A 21,117-nucleotide genomic window follows, 5' to 3' on the forward strand; every position below is an offset into this window, starting at 1 on the left:
GGGTGGGATGGATGTCATACTCAGTTCTCTCTCCAGATCTGATAGCAGAAGCATTTCTTTAAAAAAATTTCTCCTCTACCTTTGAATTTTAGACGTGTTCCTCACTTTTTTTCTTAAGGTTTGGTCTAGAATGAGACTTTCTGCAGTATACTTTTGTGCACTTGGTTCGTCTTTCCTCTCTGATCTCACCTTCCCCTACTTAGTATATCTGCTGGTATCTAAGCATTCTGGCTAGCTTTGGAAAAAATGAAAACTCTGACATTCAGGGCTCCTGAAGAAGTTGCGTATGTCGTGAACTGATTAGTCCAACATAATAGTTGTTGCCCAATTAGCCAAAAATGTAAGTTCTCATATCACTCTTATATTCTATCTTTAGAAGAAAACCAGTAGAATGGATTTAGGCAAAGTAGATATATATATAAAGGATATATATGTGTGTGTATATATATATACCCTATTGTGGCTGAGAAAATAGATTAAACTTCAGCCTAGTGAACAGTGAAATGGTTATAGCTCATAACTTAGTTTGCTAATTTCCTTAATCATTCAAAAATACAGCTATATTTGAGTGTTATGGAGACTCTTACAAAGTAGATTATGCAGTATCTGTCATAAAGTAAAAGTGAAATATTATTTCATTGAAATCTACAAAAAACAAACAAAAAAAACCCCAAAAGCAAAACACGCTGGATGTTAAGGGAAGTCACTATATGAAAGACGTGCTGCTTGAAAGTAACAGCACTAAAGACGGCAAATGGCAAAAGCTAATAACAACGGTCCTGGCCCTTTGGATCGGCCCCTGCTCCCAGGGCCCACAGTGGTCCCCCAGGACCCACATTCTGTAACAGGAGCCGCAGAGCAGGCCACAGCGTCTGAGATGGGGGAGGCCAGAGGGTATCTGTATCAGCTCTGCTTGGAGGAATACGACGTGACTCAGAATGAAGAGACAGAAATCAAGGAGTTTAAAACTGAATTGGATTATTGAGAAACATATGCTATCCCAGCCTTGTATAGGTAAAAATACTGGTATATAGTTTATTCTATCTGAAATACAGATGAAAACATACAAAGACTACTTTTAATTACATTATGCATACTAAAGTGTGCCCTGGTATTTTATGTGTAAATTCCCAAAAGAAATTTAAAATGAGCTTTTTAGGAAGTATTTATTTTGAGGCTGGAATGATTTGGGGAGCCATCCAGTTTATCTCTGTCATTATCCCAATGAGGCAGCAAGGGCCCAAAGAGTGCAAGTGATTTACGCAAGTCACACAATTAGTTAGCAGACGATTTGGAGTTAGAAATCAGGGCTCTTTGCAACTAGTACTGGACTTTTCCAAAATAGCTATTTTTAATTTTTACTTTTGTTTATATATTTATAGATTCATAAATTGTTAGAGCCATAATAAACATTAGATTAGAGATAATCTAATCCAGGCTACCAGTTCCCCACCACATGCTCATTCTATAGAAGAAATCAAAGCCCAGGTACACATATGGAATCTGAACACACAGCTTCTTAGGAAAGAAACTAAGAAACTTGTTTTTTTAAATCACCTCCGAGGAAGATAGACTTAGTATAAGAGCCTGCATGCATATAATGAAAGCAATTTTGTTTGGTAATCGGATTAAAGTCTGCTTTTAAATAAAATCTATTAATAAATTAAAATAATCTGTTAACAACAACCACAAAAAGGAAAGGATGGCTTTTAACAGAACTATTTTTTTTTCAAATTATAGAAGTAGTCACTACAAAATTCCTTTAACTTGCAAGCCATGTTTCTGCACTTAAAATGTTAGCCATTTACCGATAGCTCCTGAAAGGAAGCACTTATGTTACAAAACAATGTCAAACAAACCAGTGAGTCTGACAGTTAAACTGGCAGAGGTAGTCACAATTAACTTACAGTTGTAAATTACCCTCCTTTTTTTATTCTTGTGTTTGTTCTTCTGCGAAGGAAGGACATTTGTTCCCTGCCTCAAAATTTAGTAAAGTTTGTTTAGAAGCTGAGTAATCTATACTGTGCATGAGACCTTCCTCCTAGTTGTCACAGCCATAGGAGTTAGGACACTAAATATGATAGCGTTTGTTTTATTCAGTGGGATAGTTACTTATTTAAGTTGCTAATGATAATATAAAATCAGAAATGTGTATTACTACTAAAAAGAAAAATCAGTACAACTTAAATAAATGAAAATAAACTAAAGTCCAAAAGCTCTTTAAAAGATTACAGTTATTTTGTTTTTCCAAATTGGATTGCATAATAAATTTCAGTTCTCAAATTAAAATTAATGATTTATAATACATTTCAAATTGGATTATCTAAAGTCTTCATTTATTAAGTACTTTGTAGAAGCTACAAATATTGATGTATTATCTTCCCGTAATTTATAACATTATCTGCATCAATCTTGAGAAAAACACTGTGACAAGGAGTTATTTACGAAGGACCAGGAAGACATGATGTAAACACGAGCAACTACATGAGCAAGAACAACTTTAAATATTTTGTTTCCGATAAATTAGATACCATTTTAATGGAGTTGACATTTTCTTCCTGAACAGGTTTTTTTTTCAGGTCTATATTTGGGAGAAAAAGTTAACATGTATATTGAAATAGCATTTACGTTTTATTTAATTTTCTTTCTGATGTAGATTATAGAGTAGTTTGAATGAAACCATTCTATAGGGACGGGAAGTCTCCATTTCATCTGAAATGATTATGATTATGTAACCAGCTTTAGGAACACGTGAGCATGATACTAAATAGTAACGATGATAATTTTAATTTTGTTATCGGTAAACATTTATTGAGCACTTATTATAGTCCAGGTACCAATATCAGCTCTCTATGTATATTAATTCATTCAATCTTAATAATAATCCTAAGAGCTAGATAACATTAATATCCTCATGTTACAGATGAGAAAACTTAGGTGGGGGAAGTGAAGGAATGTGCCCACAGGCTCACAACTAGCAAGTGGCAGAGCTAGGATTTGAGTTGAACAGATTCCAGCAGACATGCTCCTCACTGCTAAGCTAGGCCAGCGGTTCTCTGAGGATGGTCTCCAGACCAGCAGCAGCAGCATTGCCTGCACACACACTGGAAATCACATTTTCAGGCCACACCTCAGACTGAAGGAATCAGAAACTCTAGGGTGGGGCCTGACAATCTGAGTTTTGACAAACCCTCCAGATAATTCTGATGCACACTGGCTTAATCTGTTCAGGCTGCTATAATAAAAATGCCATAGATTGAGTGGCTTAAAAAACAGACATTTATTTCTCACAGTTTTGGAATCTGAGAAGTCCAAAATCAAGGTGTCCGCAGATTCAGTGTTTCTTGAGGGCCTGATTCCTGGTTCTCAGACAGCCATCTTTTCATTGTGTCCTCACATCACTGAAGAGCAAAAAGCCAAAGCAAACTGCCCTGTCTCTTCTTATAAGGACATTAATCCCATTTATGAGGGCTCCAACATCCAAACCTAATTATCTACAAAAACCCCACCTCCTAATACTGTCACATTGGGGGTTAAGATTTCAACGTATGAGTTTTCGGGGAAACAAACATTCAGTCCATAACACACACTAACGTTTGAGACCCAGTGCCTAGATAAAGCATGGTTCTCCCCCGTGTTCACAGCTCAACAGTGTCGTAGTGCAGACAACCATGCAAGCACGTAGTTTCCATCAGTCTAGTAAGTGCAGCAAACGAGGGGTCCATTAGGTACGGTGGTGGTACCAAGGAGAATATGAGGGAAAAGGAAGGCTTTGATTTTTTAGCACTGAGAATTTTCACTCTAGTTTCAAAGGCAGAGGAAGGGCAATCAACTCCAAAACTGATAGAGGCTGTTGGTTTTGCCTGTTTAGAGTTTGAACAAATAGTTCAAATGACTTCAAATGGTTCTGAACGTTCTGACAGGATCAATGTAATCATGGTAGCTCCCCTATATCTTACCCACTTTCTGGCTATGATTGTGTCTCTCACATGTAATGTATTGTTCTTGGAATTGATGGTTACAAAGTAGTCAGAAGAAATTTTTAGAGATACCTCAGGTAATGATGCCCTCTTTTCGCCTAGAAAAATAATTTGGTCTTAGATATTAGAAAGGCTGACCTTCAATAATGGTACCCATTTTATTTATCTATTAAATCAAAAGTAATTCTCCTAAAACTAACGTCTCTAGCTTTGGAATATAATACCACTGAACATTACAAGGCACTGTCATAGCTTGTATCACGTAAATCACTTAACCCATTACGTGAGTCACCCTTATTTTTTCAGGATACAGTAGTTTAGAAGTTCTCCCAATAGGCTTCCAGGCTAAACAAATTCTTTACACTTTTCATTTTGCTGGAAACAGGGATTAGACATAAAGTAAACAGCATAGGCTGTCTACTCTTTGTAACATCTTTGAGGAGATGGCCCTGATGTGCACCGCTGTTTTCAATCACTTAAAAGGCAATAATTCAATTATGCCATCCTTCATATAAGAACTGCCATTGCTTTCAGTTCACTCCCAGGCCTGACACAAGTAAATCACTTTGATAAAATCCCTTTTTTTTCTCCTTCCGAGAGACGAGAATAAGTAATGATACCAGTGATCTACCAAGGACAAAATGAATATAATGTACTTTTTATAGAAAAGCAAAATATTTCACAAGGCAGTGATATATTGTGTTGTTTGGAACGTGATTGTTCTTGTGTGTGCATGTGAAAGATGTTTAAATTATTTTATAAAAGGGCACTTTCAGAACAAATACTATACTCTGCTTTTAAACTGAAATGCTTGACTTGAGCAGCTTACGTGCCTAGGATATTCCTAGGATGCTAAGGAATATACCTTAGCAATACATCATGTGGGCCCATTGATGGACATCCCTTTGTGACTATACAAAGAAAAAATGTTTCCTAGGGTATTTGAAGCAAGTTCCTGACTCATGTGAAAGTAACCACCTAATTTTCTAAGTTCATCTTAAATATTCACAGTATGACACGTGGCTCAGACTAAAAGGATATCATCAGCTATATCATCAGCTGGAATATGTGCTATATTATTAGGGGTTGCTCAGCTCACTTGACTTTTTCTTAATGACCCAGGCTTACCCAAAAAGATAGTCACTCTCTAATACTGTAGTGAATTGAGTCCTTGAGTAAGTGACATCAGCTGTTAAGGCTGTGGGGTTCCAACGTGAGCAGAATGTGGGCATATAAAGATTAAAATTATATAGCAGTTGGCAAATTGATTAATTAGTGTCCATGTCATGCCATATTATCCTTTCTGTTAACTTCTGCACTTAATGTACTTACCGGTGCCTCTTGGTAAATGATAAAATATTTTTATTTCAACAAATCTAACTCAAGAGATTCAACAAGTGTGTTCAAAGGATTTTTAAAAATAGGTTACACTTTTAAACAAGTGTTACAGACTCACTAAAGCTTAATCTTTATCTTTTATGACAGATATAATTTTATAATAGAACTGCAAGTAACATGCTAGTCAAGTTCTCTGCCTTTAGCATTCAGTCACTGAGAAAAATCCTCTTGCTTGGATCACATTATTCTGAATTAGGACTATTCAGGTGGGTAGAATACATTGGAGAAAAATACCATCTAAGAGAATAAAATAGTTTTACCTGCTATAAATATGCTTTTACAGGGCACTAATATTTACGATCCCCTACGTGCCAGACACTGTTTTGGGCAATTCAAACGCCTCATCGCATTTAATCCTCATAGTTACGGTTATTGTCAGCATTCCCTGCTTTCTCTTATTGTCTCTCTCTTCCCTCTAGCCTCCTCCCTCATTAGTCAGGGGTTATTATGTTTTATTTAGTCCTACCTCCACAATTCCTAGAATAGTGCCTTTTTTCTTTTCTTTTTTTTTTATTAGTTTCAGGTGTACAAGACAAGGTAATACTTAGACGTTCATCATTTATATCCCTCACACTGTGAACCCCCCTCCCCCCATCCATTATCCCTCCGACCTCACACCGAGCCATCACATTATATATATATAAAATTATAGTTGGCATTCATTAATGTTTAGCTTCTGGTGTACAATGCCATGATCGGGCATCCACAGTATCCCTGAGGTGGTCTCCCAAATAGGACGCATGTCCATCGGATACCCAACAAAATCTTTACAACATTATTGAATACGTTCCCCAAATTAATTTTCAGAAAACCCTGAGGCCATCTTGTGGTTACCAGCTGCTTCCTAATCCCTTCACCTTTCCCCTTATCCCCAACCCCCCCCCCGCCCCCACCCATCTAACAACTCTCGGTTTTTTCTTTGTGTCCTCAAAACTGTCTCTGATTAGTTCATTCACATATTCTTTTCTTTAGATTCCGCATATAAGTGAGATCATATAATACCTATATACTTTTGAATGAATGGATGGTCCTGCCAGGCAGTTGCTATGCTCCCCAGTTTACAGATGAAGAGAGGTTAAGGAAGAAACAAAACTAGAAAATGTGAAAATGGTTCTGGGTGGTCTACCTCCTCATTTGTCTATGCATCCGTTTGATAAATTACTTTAAAGCCAATATCTCCATTATACCACACTGCCTACAATGCATTTACTACATTACTATAAAAAATCAGTATGATGATGGCAATTTTTGTCAATTCGTTATAAGTTCCTCAAGTATCAGTGTTAGAATAGCAGTTTTTTCTTTTTGTTCATTGGTAGGTTATCATTTCTTATGATATTTTATAGTTTTAATGAATTGTGAATAAATAGTACATATTTTCAAAGTTCAAATGGTACCGAGGAGTATGTGATGTAAAGTAGCCATTACACACCTTCTTCTCCATTCATTCCTTAATTTGCCTGTCCACTGGAATCACCAGGGGAGATTTATCAATAACTGAAGCCTGTGTCTCACCCCCAGAGATTGTGACAATCTTGCTTGGTCTGTGGGTATAGCCTGGGTTTTGGAATTTTTAGGCAATCCCCAGGCTGACTTTGCTTCAGGTGAAGGTAAAGCAACAAGGACCAAGTACACACACAAAATATATGAAACCATTTTTTTTATGACACTGGACACCAAGCAACCAAAGACAATAATCTCCAAGGGATGGGAAACAAATGAGGTGAGCCCTGTGATGGACCCAGTTTATAGTCTGAGAGAATATGTAGGCTATGCTGCAGGGAGAGAGAATGCAGTCAGAGCCTGGCAGACTCCCTGAGTTGAGCAGTCAGAGAGACCAAAACAGTGAGAATCCACAGGACAGACTATTGGAGAGGAGAACTCTTGACGATCTGCAAGGGTCTCTCTTGAGTGTTCAGCTGAGACCTGATCAGCACGTGCATGTGAGGAAGCTACCAGAGTCTGGGGGGAAAGCATGTGAAAAGATTAGAGGAAGAAGTGCCTACTGTTCAAACATGGAAGGGGATAGTGCCCATTCCAACAAGGTGAACTGGAAAACTTTGTGACTTTCAGGGCATTGATGGAATACTGAGAAGGGTTTTGCTTCAGGAGTGAGGAAAAATGAGTCCTACCTAATATCTTGATAGCAAGATCCAAAAAGGTCAAATTATTCCCAAGTAACTTAACTACATGTACACTCATATATCCTAGAACAAAGCTCAAGAATATTTATTGTAATACAAATAGATACAACCCACAAGATAAAATCCACAATGCCTAGCATCCAATTAAAAATTACCAGAAGTGCAAAGAAGTAGAAAAACAGGATCTGTAATGAGGCAATAAATTAGTTGAAAATAGCTCCTGACACAAATATTATAATTAACAGATAAGGACATTTAAATAGTTATTATAACTGTAATATATAATATATATGTAATTAAGTAGAGACCTGAAAGATGTCCAAAAGATCCAAATCAAAATTCTCAAAGTGAAAAAACTACAATATACAGATGCTCCTCAACGTAAAGCGTGATTATGTCCCAATAAACCAACTGTAAATTGAAAATATCGTAAGTTGAAAATGCATTTAATACACCTAACCTACCAAACATTATAACTTAGTTTACCTTAAATGTGCTGAGGACGCAATATCCAAAAGATGCTGGCTATACAGTCACTGTAGAGTATCGGTTGTTTCCACTTGTGAGCACATGCCTGACTGGGCGTGCAGCTTGCTGCCGCTGACCAGCATCATAAGAGTATCATATCACGTATCGTTCGCCTGGGAAATGATCAAAATTTAAAATTTGAAATATGGTTTCTATTGAATGTATATCACTTTCACATCATCATAGAGTTGAAAAATCCTAAATTGAACCATTGTTAATTGGGAACCCACTGTATACAATGAACATACACTGGATGGGATTAATAACAGATTAGATATTGCAGATGAAAAGATTAGTGACCTTGAAAATATGACAATAGAAACTATCCAAAATAAAATACAGAGAGCAAAGACATATATTTTAATGCAGAGTATCAGTGAGTAGTTCTGAGAAAACTTTAAGTCTAATATATGTGTAATTGGAACCCATGAAAGGTGGATGGAGTGATGGGGGAAGAATTATATTTGAAGAAATAATGTCCAAAATGTTTCCAAATTTAATGACAATTAAAAACACACAAGTTTAGAGGCCCAATAACCTCAAGTTCAAGATGCATGAAGAAATAACACCAAGACACATGATAATCAAATTGCTCAAAAGCAGTGACAAGAAAAAATATTGAAAGAAGCCAGGGAATTAAAGACATATTCCATAAGAGGAACAAAAATAAGGGTGACAGCAGATTCCTTGTTAGAAACAAAGTAAACAAGGAGACAGTGGAGCAACATTTTTTAAGTACTGAGAGAATAAAATCAGTCAACCTAACAGCCTATACCCACCAAAAATATCTTTCAATAACAAAAAGCCAAATACAGACTTTTTCAGACATACAAAAGCTGAAAGATTCACCACTAGCAAACTTCACTATAGTTAGGTTAACGGAAGTCCTTCTGGGAGAAGGTAAATTGTATCAGATGTCAATCTAGATCTACATAAAGGAATGAAGAGCAATGGGAATAGTATCTACATGGATAAGTAGATCAAATATTTTCATATTATTGAAACTTTTAAAAAAGGTAACTGTTTAAACAAAATAATGTAGTGTGGAGCGTATGTAAAATGTTTGAAAAGAATGGCACAAAGATTGGAAGGGATAAATGAAAGTATATTATGAGAGTCTTATACTATACTTGAAGTGATATGATATCACTTGAAATTAGTTTTCAATAAGCTAGTGCTATTTACTATAAATGCTAAGGCAACCACTAAAATAAGAAAAGAAAGTTATATCTAGTAAACCAACAAAGAAGCTGAAATGGAATCATAAAAAATAATGAATGCAAAAGAAAGCAAAAAGGAGGAAAAGGGTAAAGAATATGTGAGACAAATAGCAAGATAATTGACTTCAATCTAATCATAGCAAAAATCACATTAAATATAAATGCGCTAAATACCTCAATTACAAGGCAAAGATTGCCAGTTTGGATTAAAAAGCAGAACCCAAATATATGCTGCCTAGCAGAAATGCACTTTATGTATAAAGACACAAGTTGGAATGAAAAGCAATGGAAAAAAGTATACCATGTTAACACTAATTGAAAGAAAACTGGAGTTGCTATATTGAACTGCAGTAGATTTCAGAGCAAAGAATGTTATCAAGGATGAAGTAGATCATTTCTTACTAATAAAGAATTTAATTCATCAGGAGAACATATAATCACACATGTTTAAGTGCCTAATAATAGAGCTCCAAAATACATGAAGCGAGACTGACAGAACTGCAAAGAGAAACAACAAATAGATCATTATAATTAGAGATTTCAGTATCCCTCTCTCAAGTGATAGAGCAAGTAGACAGAAAATAAATAAATGTATAGAAGATTTGAAAAACACCATCAACCAGCTCAACTAATTGACATCTATAAAACACTCCAACACTAGCAGAATATACTTTCTTTCAAATGCACATAGAACACTTACTAAGCTAGACCGTACTCTGTGCCACTAAACAAGTCCCAATAATTTAAAGACATTCAAATCGTACAAAGTATGTTATCTGTTCACAGTGGAATTATGTTAAATATCAATGACAGGAAGATAACTAGAAAATTCCCAAATATTTGGGAACTAAATAACATATGTCTAAATAACCCATGAAACAAGAAAATATCAAAAAGGAAATTAGAAAATATTTTTAACTGAATGAAAATACAACCTAAAAACTCGTAGGATGATGCTAAAACATTACTTAGGGGAAATTTATAGTGCTATCTCCCTACTTTAGAAATGAAGATAGGTGTCAAATCAATGACCTTGGCTTCCATCTCAAGAAACTAGGAAAAGAAGAGCAAATGAAACCCAAAGTAAGTAGGAGAATAGAAACAATAAATATCAGAGTGGAAATCAATGGAATACAGAACAAGAAAACAATAGAGAAAATCAGTGTGACGAAAAGAAGAAAAGATTAATAAAAATGACTGTTCTCTAGCTAAACTGATCAGGAAAAAAGGAAAAGAAACACAAATTACCATTATCAGGAATGAGAGGAATAATATTACTATAGTGAATAATATCACTACACTTTTACACAGACTGAAAGGAAGGGTAATAAAGCAATATTATGAACACTTATGTTTATAATTTCAACAATTTAGATTAAATGGACAAATTCCTTACAAACTACCAAAGCTTATTCAAGAAGAAATAGATAGCATTTAATTTGTAGTTAAAAGCCTTTCCACAAAGAAAACTCCAGGCCCAGATAGCTTCACTGGTGAATTTACCAAACATTTAAGGAAGAGATAATAACAACTCTACCCAAAATCTTCTAGAAAATTAAAGAGAAGAGAATATTTCCCAACTAATTCTATGAGATCAGCATTATCTTGATACTAAAACTAGAAAAAACATTAGTATAGAAAAGAGAAATATACACCAGTGTCCCTTATGACTATAAGTGGAAAAATTATAAACAAAAATTTAAAAATATAAAATCCAAAAAAGGATTTTGGAGCCATTTTATCATGGCTAGCGTTTAGCTCAGGAATGCACGGTTGGTTTAACATTTGAAATTTAATCAATGTAATTGACTAGATTAACAAACTGAAAAAGAAAAACAGTGTGATCATCTCAATAGACACAGCAAAAGCATTTAACAACATTCAACTTTAAAAGCTCTTAGAAGACTAGGAATACAAGAGAACCTCTTCAGTCTGAAAAAGGGCATCTACAAAAAATCCTGGAGATAATATTATATCTAAGGGCGAGAGATTGAATGCTTTCTCTGAGATAAAGAACCAATCATGAAAGGCCACTCTTACCATGGCTGACTTGACACTGAACAAATAGTTCTAGCCATTGCAATTAAGTCAGGAAAAATAAATAAAAGTCTTTATGATTGAAAAGAAAGAAGTAAAAGCATCTCTGGTCACAGACATCTTGATTACCATGTAGAAAATGAAAAATCTACAGCCAAAATAAGGATGTTTAGCAATGTCACAGGATACAAGATTAATATACAAAAATAAAGTTATTTCTATGTACTAGCAATGAACAATAAGAAATTAAAATTAAAAAGCAATATTTTCTGTAACATGAAATATTTAGGGATAAATCTAGCAAAAGATATGTAAGACGTATACACTTAAAACTACAAAAACATTGCTGAGAGAAATTAAAGAAGACTTAAATAAGAGGAGGGAAATACTGGTTCATGGATTGAAAGACTTAATTTAATTAAGATGCCAATTCTCCACAAACTGATCTATAGATTTAACACAATTTGGATCAAAATTCTATTGGCTTTTTTGTAGAAATTCACAAAGTAATTTTAAATTTCCAATGGAAATGCAAAGGAGCTAGGATAGCCAAAACAACTTTGAAAAATAAAAATAAAATGGAGTACTAATACTATCTAATTTCAAAACGTTTTATGTAGCTACAGTAATCAGGACAGTGTGATTTTGGTGTCAAGATCAACAAATAGATCAATGGAACAGAATATAGAATCTAGCTGTAGTCCCACACATATGGACAATTGATCTTGACAATAATGCAATGATAATTCAGTGGAGAAGGGGTAATCTCAACCAATAGTGCTGGAATAATTGGATATCTATAAGCAAAACAATGAACATCAATCCATAACAGACACAAAATTAACTGAAGACAAATCATAGGCCTGAATGAAAAACCTAAAACTATAAAACTTCTCAAAATTTTAAGAGAAAACTTTTGTGGTCCTGAGTTAGCAAAGATTTTTAGACATGACACCAAAAAACACAATCCATAAAATTACAAATGGACAAATTGGACTTCATCAAAATTAAAAACTTCTTTTTAAAAGACACTGTTAAGAGAATGAAAGGGAAAGCCACGGATCAGGAGAAAATACGTGTAAATCAGATATCCTACAAGGACCAGTGTTCCAAATATATAAAGAAATCTTAAAACTCAATAATAATAAAAAAAAACCTTTAAAACTGAACAAAATATCAGAACAGTTTACCAAAGTAGATATATAGAAGCAAATGAGCACATAAAAATATGCTCGACATCTTTGTCCTTAAGGAAATGCAAATTAAAACTATGATGAGATACCAGTAGATATATATTAGAATAGCTGAAATAAAAAGATTGACTATACTAAGTGTTGACAGGAATGCGGCGGAACTAGAACTCTTGTACACTGCCGGTGGGAATGCTAAATGGTACAGATGCTTTGGAAAATAGTGTAGCCATTTCTTAAAAATTTACTGTACAGTCCCATCATTCCACTCCAAGGCATTTTCCCAAGAGAAGTGAAAGCGTATTTCCATTTTTTAAAAAGTAAACAGGAATATGTATAGTGACTCCATATGTAACAGTCAAAAACTAGAAACAAGGCAAATGTCCATCAGCAAGTGAATAAACTGTGGTATCCATATAATAGACTGCTCGCCTGAATAAGGAAGAGTAAAGTCTTTATATTTGTTCCAACATCATGACTTGCAAAGTAATTGTGCTGAATGAAAGAAGCAGGATAATAAAAAATAAGTAAGTTATGATTTCATTTTTATAAAATTTTGGTAAATGCAAACTAATCTGTAGAGGCAGAAATCATTTCAGTGGTTTCTTTTAGAAAGTTTGTTGAGTTGGGGACCAGGTAGTATGAGGGGCATAAGGAAATGTTTAGAGGTGTTAGATATGTTTGTTACTTTTCTTGTGGTGGTAGTATCACCAGTCACATAAGCCCAAGCTGATCAAATTGTAAACTTTAAATATGTACCACTTACTGTATGTCAATTATACCTCAAGATAGTTTTTTTTTTTTTGGATCCCCAGGTGATTCAAGCATATAAACAGGTTTGGGAATCATTGTTCCAATCCCTCAGGTCCCTGGTTCTACCCTACAGAGGCAACCTATTTTAGGCAGTTTCTTGTTCTGGAAACTGGAACATTCTGGAAATACTAAGCATATACAGGCATATGTGAACATACATATTCCTTTTTCAAATTGACAAATGGTAGCATATTTTATACGCTATTTACTTACTATATCTTGGAAATCATTTCATATCAATAAATATGGAATGGTCTCATTTTTTTTTTAAACAGCTATATGCTCATCCATCAGATCTGGATTTTGCCTGATCCTAGTCATTTTGACTATATGAAGTTGTACCGTGTGCTGATTTTTAAAAAACCTTTTGGGAACAAAGATGTAACTCGAATAGTTGCTTGAATTACTATTTCTTTTAGGCATACCCTTCCGTCCTTATTTACTCGCTATCTAATATGACAAAATGCTTTCATGTAGGTTGAGTATACAAGCTTTCTAGAATACCAAATTCACTGTGAATTAGTATTTTTCACAGGTAAAGTCTGTGTTACATTCTGAAAAGTTATTATGAACTTTTATTTGCTTTCTTTGTCCCTTCAATATGAAATCTGGTGTTTGACTTGTCCTTCATTCAACACCATTTTCCTTTGTTCCTTTCTTTGTCCTTTGGCGTTGGTCAATTTGACATTGGTCTCTAGGCCACAGCTATTCCAGAGATGTACTGTGTAAGCTAACCTGTTACCAATTTGCACTTTTGGCAAAGAAATTATTTGGCTAAACTCATGCCAGCATTTTTCCTTTTTTTAAATTAACATACTTTTCAGGTTAGAGACTATGTTGCAAGAGGAAGACCGTCTTCAAAGACAATGGACTAATTTATTTTGAGACCTCAATTCACTAATGACTGTCTAAGTGTCCTTTACAGCTTTTCTATAATTTTCAGTCTTAAAGCAACAAGGATCTCAGTGTCCATCATCTAAACGCCCATATTGTCATAAATTCTATGGATTTACTAGTTTTGCTAGTTGAACACTGGGTCTTTTTTATAACTAATAATATTTTGAACTTTATGCCCATATTTTGTCAGATGTTGAATCACACATTTCACGTCAGTTGAGTATCTGTTTTGTATTCATTAGCTGATGAAGTTGTGAGAAGATTCTTTGCAGTTCCTTGCACTATTCACTCACTCGCCTTTCACTTAATTGAACTCTGTATCCCTGTGGTCAGGTTTCATGGCTCCTTGTTCACCTTTTTTGTTCCTCATTTTGTAGGATTTCAGGGGATTGTCCCTACCCTGTCCAGTTTGCTTGTGTTTGTACGCCTGAGGTCATATTTCTGAGAAGTCTGCGATGGAATAAATGTACCTGTTTTGAATGTCGTGTTTCCCGGAAGTGATGGTCTTTGGGCTGAGAAAATGTTTTTACTGACTAGCAAATTACGTTTAAGACCCCTCTCCATCTCTGAGTCCTTAACGTTTTTAGACTACTCAGGATGTACTGTTCTCTAACGTAGGGAAAGTGTGGAGAGCCTGATTCAAAAGCATTCCTATGCCCGCTCACCCATCCGAACCTACGGAGGAGAAGAAGACGTGCTAGGGGATGAGGTTCAGACAACACAAAATCGAGGTGAGACAGCTTCTGGGTATGCGGCTGCTGGGGGCGTGAGCACACAAAGGACAGTGACAGCAGGTAGGAGATGACACGTCTAGTCCTCCGGCTACACATCTGCCCACAAAGTATTTCCGGAGCCTCTTCAAGAAGGGACAGTTCCTCAGGCCGATTTTACGGGGTTCATAATTTTGCCTTTGAGTTTTACGTGATTTATGCTGCCTGAACGTTTCTTGTGGTTTTGGTTTTTTTTTAGTGAAAGGACCTGAGCCTCTGATTCAGGGCTCAGGAGTTACTTGTCCGTGATCTACTAACCAAAGAGCTGTAGGACTTTGGGGGCAATCCCTTAGTCTTTCTGAACCTCAGTTCTGTAATCCAAAAATCGGGGAATATACCTGTTCCACACAGGTCAGGAATGTCTATTTAGACAATGACTAAAACTGAAAAGACTTTTAAAAAGTGAAGTGCATTACGTAGAGGCAGTGGCCCCAGTGGTAAGAAGTTCCTGTCACAAAAGCTCAGGGAGGAGCCCTCTGCATCTGGGAGAACAGAGAGACCAGAGGGCACAGGGACGATCGTATGGAGAGAGAGCCATTTGTCATCGTTTTATGTCCGTAACGTGGAATAGCCTATCCATCAAGACATAGGACGTCTCTTATAACTAAATCCTAGTGAGCTACTCGTACTTATACAATTGGAATATTCAATGTCAACTCTTGTTTAAAGATCTGGATGCTGCGATGTAAGAAAAGTTACTTTGTAACTTGTCAGATATTTAACAAAGAATTATAGAAGTGAAACAAACAAACAAACAAACAAACAAAACAAAACCACTCTAGTAGGCTCTCCCAAAGGCTTTGGAAACCAAGTAGCTTTGTTGCGGCTCATGTCCAGCCCTCCTTGCGGGTATGGGGCAGCAGTTAGCACAGATATCAGCTTCTTGGAACTCCTTTAAAGTGCATCAGTTAATAACGTGGGGTCCTAGTGTTTTGGCCATTGTCTGGGCGTAAGCACGCCATCTTTTGCTATTTAGTAAATTCTCTCTTCCATCTGTGGTGTAAATCAGAGCTTCTCATCTGGAAAGATAGACTTCCCTCATGGTGGGCATGTTTGTCTTTTTGAATTTCAGATCTATTACCTATTTCTTGAAGTAAATCAGTCCTTGCAGATAATATAATTCGTGATTTGCACATTGAAGCAGTTTCCAGTCTGATGAGTTGTTTCTCCTTTCAGGATCAGCGTTTACAACATCCGATAATTTGTCTCTCAGCTCCTGGGTATCGTCTTCATCCAGTTTTCCCGGCTTTCAGCACCCACAGTCCCTGACTGCCCTCAGTACCAGCACAGCGTCCATAGCAACCCCCATTCCTCACCCCATCCAGGGTTCTCTGCCGCCATACAGCCGACTTGGGATGCCTCTGACCCCCTCAGCCATTGCCAGCTCCATGCAGGGGAGTGGCCCGACATTCCCCTCCTTCCACATGCCCCGGTACCATCACTACTTTCAGCAGGGGCCCTACGCTGCTATCCAGGGACTGCGCCATTCCTCAGCTGTGATGACACCATTTGTATGACTCTCCTAAGAACAGGGGACTCCAGGTCCACCATGTGCAAATGGGTATGGAGTATTGGGCAGGGTTGGGTGGATGGGATGTGGGGTGTTAGAGCGGGGGCTCTCCAGGAGACATGGGACCTACTGAGAGGAGAGCTGGACTCACCATGACTGCTGAGGAAATGCACCATGGACCAGGATTCATCTGGGGTTGTAGGGTAGCCCTTGGGTTTGAGAAAGAATCAGTGTCAACTTCTCAGCCAGCCTAGGTCCTGCAACTTAAAAGGGTATCAACGTACCCAGAAAGTTTAATAATACAAGACAGATGAATCAAAGTGCGTTATTCCTAGTGGTTCAGAACGCTGTGTCAATGCAGTAATGTATAAAATCAACGTGTATAGGTTTTCTTTCTGCTTTCCACAGGTTAGAAGAATCTTCAAAGAGGCAATACTATGTAACATAACAACCATAATGCATAATGACTAACTGAAGTCCATTTCTCCCTGTAGAAAATGAGAGCCAATAGCAAAATAGTTGTACTGCTGTAGCTTAAGCATGCTTACTTTTCCTTTGTGTCAGTTTGCTGGGGAAGGAGCTGAGTGCTAATGCATCCTATTTTGTGGATGAATAGTGGTTATGACTTCACAATGTTCTTTTTGTAATACTGACTGGCTAGTACCCGACAAGCTCTTTCTCAGTCTAATCTCCTTTCTTCCTATTTCTCTTTCTTGCAATCACTAGCCATTGATGTAAGGGAAATCTTCTATTTACAATTTTGAAGCAAGAGACTCTCTGTGTTACATTGTAAACCTGAGGGTTTATTTCCCTGGGCTGCATTCTAAATACACTATTATTCACTGGGGAACACTCTAAAGCCTCTACATGATAACATGTGAAGCTTCCTTTCACTTACAGCTGCAATAAAAAGATGGCTGCCCTCTGCCCTCTTCTGAAAGGAATTTCTCTGCCATGGGTGCCAAGGGTCCCTTCATTTTTACTTCAGCTTTGGGAGACCTTATGGATGTTAAAAATGCACTGGGCCCAATTCTCATTTTCGGTAAATCTGCTTTGTTGCTAGATTAGCTACCACTGCTGATTGACAAGACTTTGTGAACGGACGTTCTAAACGCCTGTATAGCCATTTAACCTATCCTCATGATGAGTATATTTCCATGTATCTGAATCATCCTTTTTTTCTTACTGTTACGTTCAGTGACTCCTTCGCCATTTTCCTAGCCTGTTGTACGAAATGACATTTTAATTCAATGACTGAAACATTAACAGTGCTTATAAGTAAATCTAAAACATTTATCTACTTTATTTTCAGCTCTTGCTGTCTTTTGAAGCCGTCCTTTAGTGTTGTATAGCAATTAATTATATTTTAGTTATATATATATAATCTCTATATTATTTTGGGGCAGCATATATCTAAACATTTATGGTCAGGGTCGTACGTTTGGTATTTTGCAATAGTTCATTTCCCTATAACAAATTTAATGAAGTTGATACTTCTTTGACTTTAGATATAATGCATTCTAGCTAAGAATATAACCTGTCTTCTTCACAAAGCTTCCCCAAACTCTATTTTAATTTCAATTTTGTATGTAACATTCATTTTACTCTGATTGCAAAAGTATTGAATCTGTAAAGAGATGGGATATATTGCTGCTGAGCGTAGAGATGTATTTGGGAGCAGATGCAATATACTTATCACATCAGACTACCCTGCGATTTTATTTGGTTGGTTTAATGTTAGGTTTTTCCATATCAAATGCCTTTCTTGGGCATTTCCAGCTCATGGAACAAGGTAAAATAGCATAGCCTGTCTATGTGACGCCGCTGTTGGACTCGGTAATTGCCTTTCTCCACTGCATCCCTAAGTTTACGTATGGAGAAGCATGGGCTGTGTTAAGCAGGCATCTCAAAGTCCTATGGCAGACACCTAGGCTAATTTATAGCTTCTGGCATGTTATGCTATTGCATACACAGGTAGTTTGTTTTCAAACACAGGACTGATGTGCATTTCCTTAAAAAACAAACAAACAGTTATGAGTAATGCTTAAGTAGCCACAGAGCTTAGGATAGGGATTTAATATTTACTAGTTGGCCTGTTGCAAGTGCTCCTTTTAATACAGAGTACTGCTGCTTAAAGCAGGAACAACAAAAGTCAATGCTACTTTACATGATGCTACTCTATATCGTGGTAAATTATTGGTCTACTGAAGTAAATCGGACCTGAATTTTCTTTTCAATATGAATGAATACATCGTTTTAATGCTATTTTGATATTTTTCCCAATCGGTGTGTGTCAGAGTAGGGTTGTATGTTTTGTTAAATATGGTTTTACACCAGTATCTCTTGACTTAATAACTTTGTTTTGTAATCAAGCAATCGGAGAATAAAATTAAGTAGAGTGCTTAGAGAAAGACTAAGATATGAAAGCATGCTATTGGAAAAATCACACCTGAAATTCCAAATTGGATGCATTTTTTAAGTATTTGGTTTTATTTGAATAAGAAAGAAAAAGCACAAGTGAAATGGAGCTCAGTCTGATCAGAATCACTCTAGCCATGAGATCCAGGGGTAGAAATTTTATCTAAACTGGGTCTTTATGAGCTATTCTGGTTGTTGATTCTTACTTAACTTCTTGGGCATCTAAGATTGAAAACTCTGAAGTCTATTTTTACCAAACGTAATAGCAAGAACTAGGTAATTAGAGGGAAAGCCAATTGAATAATAAAGAGCATGAGTTATAGTATATTTGGAATAAATACAGGGTTTGCCCTCCATGTATATTACACCGTCAAAAAGCATGGCTGCTGAAAAGAGGCCCTGCCAGAACTTTACCTAACTCGAAGGAATTAATTCAAAACTTAGTGGGGTCTGCAGATGTGATTTGTTTTCATAACATTTACCAACAATTCTGAGTAAGCTCAGTTATTTCTTTTACTTAGTAAATCTTTCCCCTTCCTCTCCCCACCTTTAGCCGTGTAGAGATAAACATATCCAGCTTGCATTGCTGGTTCTTTTGAGTTTACAATGGCATGCTGTCTGGAAGGTTTCCCACCATTCCTAGTAGGTGGGCACAGAGTAGGGACGATTAAGAAGCTTCCTGATGATGAGTCATCCTCTAGCAAAACCCCTGTGTGGGGCTCTGATAGAGAAGTCACACTGCTCTCCGGGGAATTCCAAGATCTCTCCTCCTCCACGCTTACCCAAGTCTCTGTCGTTGCTCTTCTTCAGCAACAACATCCCACCCACCCAAAAAAGAAAAAGGAAACCCTCTAAAAGCCCAAGAAATAAGTATTCTCATAGAGCTTCCTCATCCCATATTGCCTATAACTTTTCCAGCAAGATGTTGGGATAGTTACGCCAACTCTGAATTTCACGTTAACTTTTCAGGCTGTCCTGCTTATATTTAAGCTGAATTATATTGGGGAAAATAAGCCTCAAAGAAAGTGGATAAAGTGACTTTACCGGTCCATTAAATATGCAGTCAAGCTTAGCCATGACTCAAGAACTGAAGTTCAAAAATTCAGGTATGTAATGTACAGGGTCACATGTTGTAAGGAAAACAATATTTTTACTCAATCTGTAAATTGACTATGTAAGCAAAACTGTTGTCATTATTAAACATGTATGGACTTGATAACTATTACAAGTTAAACAATTATCCCCTAAATCTAGACTGCATAGACAGAAATAAAGCATCAGACAGAAAAGATTTTCAGCTGGCCCCTTTAGAGAGCCGCACTTGGGTGGAGGATGGATTTTATACGTTTTTATATTTCAGAATTCAAGGATTTTATGCAAACAAGCAAAGAGAAGGTTACAAACTCTTAAAACATTAGGAAACCCAACATCCTTTCTTCATGCTATTCATTCCATGCCAATTATAAAATATTCCAATACTTATATTTCTTCAGCGTACTTAAATATGCAAAGGTTCACTTATAAATGTTTGACAGGCAAATAATCCATAATGGTTTTCCTGGCTATTCTTTCTCTGTCCATCCCTTAAATAATTCCAATCCCCTCCCTTGATGATAAGAAAATAAAAACATTTTGATGAAATAATACATCTGGACAAAAAATACACTTTGTTGTATTTTACTTCTGGTACATTAAAATACTGCAGTTAGTTGTTGTTTTTCCCTTAGTTTCAGAAACCTTAAAGACGGTCTTGGATTTCCTAGGGGAAAAAATTGGATTAGCCTCTTTAGTAGACTCTATCACAGTTCTATTGTTTGCTGTGTTCATTTGCTTAACGAATTGTGTGAGAACAGTCACTGTAATGAAGTGTGTGTGTTGGGGGCTGGGGGCAGGGCATGGGAAATGTTTTATGAAAAAAGAAGTTATAAGCCTATGACTATGAAGTAACATCTAACGAAGTTCTTTTTAAGTGCAATATATTTATTTCTGCTAGAAATGTATTATCAACACTATGTAATATTTGAAGCATTACATGTTATTTGTAAACAGCTTAAAATTATATATTACCCAAAATTGTACAGAAGTACAAATGTGTGGACATTCATTTCTTTCATTAAATATGGTGTGGTTTTGATATATATATATATATATATATAATATATATATATACCTCCATATATATATATACGCACACACACACACACATTTACAC

General features: G+C 36.3%; 1 protein-coding gene across 1 annotated transcript in view; it reads left to right on the top strand.

Moving 5' to 3' along the window:
• TBX20 (T-box transcription factor 20) overlaps positions 1-20,986 on the top strand; it is a 53,638-nt gene extending 32,652 nt beyond the window's left edge. Inside the window, exons 7-8 of the mRNA XM_081079642.1 lie at positions 14,826-14,938; positions 16,154-20,986. Coding sequence (XP_080935768.1) covers positions 14,826-14,938; positions 16,154-16,494 — 454 coding nt within the window. The 3' untranslated portion in view covers positions 16,495-20,986. The remainder of the gene's footprint in view (positions 1-14,825; positions 14,939-16,153) is intronic.
• Positions 20,987-21,117: the final 131 nt, after the last annotated feature.

Source organism: Rhinolophus hipposideros (genome assembly GCF_964194185.1).
Source record: "Rhinolophus hipposideros genome assembly, chromosome: 18".
NCBI lineage: Eukaryota > Metazoa > Chordata > Mammalia > Chiroptera > Rhinolophidae > Rhinolophus > Rhinolophus hipposideros.